General features: G+C 64.8%; 1 protein-coding gene across 1 annotated transcript; it reads left to right on the forward strand.

The window, feature by feature from the left end:
• The first annotated feature begins 1,798 nt into the window (after positions 1-1,798).
• Positions 1,799-3,529, forward strand: S1PR4 (sphingosine-1-phosphate receptor 4). The gene has a single exon (XM_021930527.2). The coding sequence runs from the start codon at positions 1,990-1,992 to the stop codon at positions 3,142-3,144; it is 1,155 nt and encodes a 384-aa protein (XP_021786219.1). The 5' UTR covers positions 1,799-1,989; the 3' UTR covers positions 3,145-3,529.
• Positions 3,530-4,084: the final 555 nt, after the last annotated feature.

Here is a 4,084-nt window from a genome sequence, read left to right on the forward strand (position 1 = left end):
TCAGATCCCAGGGCAAGGCTAAGCCTTCCTCCTCAGACCCCAGGGTAAGGACAACCCTCCCCCCTCAGACCCAGGACAGGGACATGCCTCCCCCTCAGACCCCAGGGCAAGGCCGTGCATCCCCACTCAGACCTCAGGGTGGGGTCTTGTCTCCTCCCTTAGACCCCAGAACAGGGCCTCACCTCTCCCCTCAGACCCCAAGGCAGGGCCTTGCCTCCCGCCTCAGACCCAGGACAGGTCCTGCCTCCCCGCCTCAGACCCAGGACAGGTCCTGCCTCCCCGCTCAGACCCCAAGGCAGGACCTTGCCTCTGCCACCAGGGCAAGTCTGAGCCGCCCCCCTCAGACCCCAGGGCAAGGCCAACCCTCCCCGCTCAGACCCCAGGCAGGTCCAAGCCTCCCGGCTCAGACCCAGGGCAGGCTGTGTCTCCCCCTCAGACCACAGGGCAGGACCTCACCTCCCTGCTCAGACCCAGGACAGGGACATGCCTCCCCCTCAGCCTCCAGGGCAGGTTTGAGTCTCCCGGTCAGACCCCAGGGCAAGGCCAACCCTCCCGTCTCAGACCCCAGGTAGGTCCAAGCCTCCCCCTTCAGACGCAGGGCAGAGCCTGCCTCCTCCCTCAGACACCGAGTCAGGGTGTGTCTCCATTTAGACCCACAGCCACCTCACCTCAGGCTGAGTCACGGTGAGCCGGCTTCAGCAAGGCCATGGGGGCGGGGCCAGTAAGTCCCTACTTTTCCTACGCACCTCAACCCAGGTGGGGCTACCCTGGGGGCCGGCAGCTCTGCTCCCAGCAGGGTGAGCTCAGGGGCAGGAGAGGCAACCATGAATCCCAAAGTGGGGGCCTGGCCCTGAGACCCTACCAGCTTGTCCCTGGGGCTCCCTCTCCCTGGAGGTGCATGTCCTCCCATGGGGGAAAGTGGACCTCGGGCGGCCTCTCTGGGCCTCAGTTTCCCCTCCTGTGATGCATCAGGCTCCCTGGGCCTCAGTTTCCCCTTCTGTAACGCATCAGGCTCTCTTGGCCTCAGTTTCCCCTTCTGTAACGCATCAGGCTCTCTGGGCCTCAGTTTCCCCTCCTGTAACGCGTCAGGCTCTCTGGGCCTCAGTTTCCCCTCCTGTGATGCATCATGCTCCTTGGGCCTCAGTTTCCCTGGGGCTCAGTTTCCCCTTCTGTAACGCATCAGGCTCCCTGGGCCTCAGTTTCCCCTTCTGTAACGCGTCAGGCTCTCTCGGCCTCAGTTTCCCCTTCTGTAACGCATCAGGCTCCCTGGGCCTCAGTTTCCCCTTCTGTAACGCATCGGGCTCCCTGGGCCTCAGTTTCCCCTTCTGTAACGCATCGGGCTCCCTGGGCCTCAGTTTCCCCTTCTGTAACGCATCGGGCTCCCTGGGCCTCAGTTTCCCCTTCTGTAACGCATCGAGCTCTCTGGGCCTCAGTTTCCCCTTCTGTAACGCATCAGGGCCGATAGTGTAGAATGCATCAGGCCCTGTTGAGGGGATCAAGTCGGATGAGTCGGTGCTCGAGGCCATGTAGGCACTTGACATTTATTAAGCACCTGCTGTGTGCTGAGCCTGCTTGGAGCATCTGGGGAGACCTCAGTGGAGCAGACGAGTCTCAGGGGTGATCAGGGCTGGTGGGGAGGAGTCGTCCGGCTGCAGAGGGGTGGCCCATCCTGAGTGGAGACCCATTTCCCCTCTGTGACTGACAGCTCTGGGGCTCCCTGCGGGTCTCTGGCTTTCGAGGACAGGAAGAGGGCAGCCGGGGTAGAGGTCGGGGTGGGGGGGTCTCACAGCTGGGGCGGCCCCAGCAGGTTGGCTCCAGGATCCTGGGTGGGGGCCGACCGTTGGGGTGCCCCTCCCTGTCCTCGGCCTTACCTCCACCCTGGAGGGTACCTTGAACATAACAGGAAATTTCAAATAACAGGAAACCAAGACCAGTAAGTCGGGCGGCTCCACCCTGCCTCGGGGCCTCAGTCAGCCCCCGGGGGAGGCCATGAATGCCACGGGGACCCCGGTGGCCCCCGAGTCCTGCCAACAGCTGGCGGCCGGCGGGCACAGCCGGCTCATCGTGATGCACTACAACCACTCAGGCCGGCTGGCCGGGCGCGGGGGGCCGGAGGACGGTGGCCTTGGGGCCCTGCGGGGGCTGTCGGTGGCCGCCAGCTGCCTGGTGGTGCTGGAGAACTTGCTGGTGCTGGCGGCCATCACGAGCCACATGCGGTCGCGACGCTGGGTCTACTATTGCCTGGTGAACATCACGCTGAGCGACCTGCTCACGGGCGCGGCCTACCTGGCCAACGTGCTGCTGTCGGGGGCCCGCACCTTCCGCCTGGCGCCCGCCCAGTGGTTCCTACGGGAGGGCCTGCTCTTCACCGCCCTGGCCGCCTCCACGTTCAGCCTGCTGTTCACCGCCGGGGAGCGCTTTGCCACCATGGTGCGGCCGGTGGCCGAGAGTGGGGCCACCAAGACCGGCCGCGTCTACAGCTTCATCGGCCTCTGCTGGCTGCTGGCCACGTTGTTGGGAATGCTGCCTTTGCTGGGCTGGAACTGCCTGTGCGCCTTTGACCGCTGCTCCAGCCTTCTGCCCCTCTACTCCAAGCGCTACATCCTCTTCTGCCTGGTGATCTTCGCCAGCGTCCTGGCTACCATCATGGGCCTCTACGGGGCCATCTTCCGCCTGGTGCAGGCCAGTGGGCAGAAGGCCCCACGCCCGGCTGCCCGCCGCAAGGCCCGCCGCCTGCTGAAGACGGTGCTGATGATCCTGCTGGCCTTCCTGGTGTGCTGGGGTCCGCTCTTCGGGCTGCTGCTGGCCGACGTCTTTGGCTCCAACCTCTGGGCCCAGGAGTACCTGCGGGGCATGGACTGGATCCTGGCCCTGGCCGTCCTCAACTCGGCGGTCAACCCCATCATCTACTCCTTCCGCAGCAGGGAGGTGTGCAGAGCCGTGCTCGGCTTCCTCTGCTGCGGGTGTCTCCGGTTGGGCATGCGAGGTCCCGGGGACTGCCTGGCCCGGGCCGTCGAGGCTCACTCTGGAACTTCCACCACCGACAGCTCTCTGAGGCCGAGGGACAGCTTTCGGGGCTCCCGGTCACTCAGCTTTCGGATGCGGGAGCCCCTGTCCAGCATCTCCAGCGTGCGGAGCATCTGAGACTGCAGCCTTGTGTGCGGACGGTGCAGCCGCCGGGTACGTGCCAGGCGGGCCCTCCTGGGGTGCAGGAAGCCGTGTACACGGAGCCTCGCTTGGATGGGGAGCGGAGAACGGGACAGGCCCCCGTGGTCTTCCCGGTGGCCTCTTGGGCCTTCTGACGCCAAATGGACTTCCCGTGGTCACCGTGGACAAGGAGGCAACCGCCCCACCTCCCTGTAGGAGCAGAGAGTGCCCTGGTGTGGGGGCGAGGGGGTTCCCCACACCCCCGCTTCTGTGTGATTCTTGGGAAGTCCCGGCCCCTCTCTGGGCCTCCGTAGGGCTCCCAGGCTGCAAGGGGTGGACTGTGGGACGCATGCCCTGGCAACATTGAAGTTCGATCATGGTATGTGGTGTTGCAGCCTCTTATTCCCCGGTGTGTGCATGTGCGCGGACCGTGGCTCAGGGGGGCTGTGGATCTGGGGGCAGCTAGGTGTGTCTTGGCTAGAGAGGGCCACGGGCCAGCACCCTGGAGGCGTGGCTGTGAGGGTGGAGAGTGTGCGTGTGTGAACAACCTCTGGGCGTTGCAGGAAGTGGGGGTTACAGTGACAGTTAACCCCGCCTCTTCTTGTTCACTTCCCCTTTAGAAACGGCAGGGCCCATGCACCGGCTCTGGCCTCTGCATCTTTTGGGAACCCAGTCTGGGGGCCGGCAGAGGCGGCCGCCTTGGCTTCCTGGCCTGGGGGATCTTCCCTCACATCCCCTTCAGCACCAACGGCCTCAGCTTTCCCTGTCTGTAAAATGGTTTAATCACTGAAGCCGAAGCACAAGGTTGCCGGTTCGCACTCAGCACCAGCCACAGAGGCTGACGGCTGCGTGTCCCGTGAAACTCCAGGGGAGACGTGCCAGCTCCACACCATTCAGTACGGGAGACACCAGCCCCACGGGGCTACGGTGCAAGCAG

The sequence above is a fragment of the Papio anubis genome, chromosome 20, assembly GCF_008728515.1.
Source record: "Papio anubis isolate 15944 chromosome 20, Panubis1.0, whole genome shotgun sequence".
Taxonomy (NCBI): Eukaryota; Metazoa; Chordata; class Mammalia; order Primates; family Cercopithecidae; genus Papio; species Papio anubis.

Coding starts and splice junctions, on each gene's coding strand:
- S1PR4 (XM_021930527.2), top strand. CDS start 1,990: ATGAATGCCACGGGGACCCCGGTGGCCCCCGAGTCCTGCCAACAGCTG.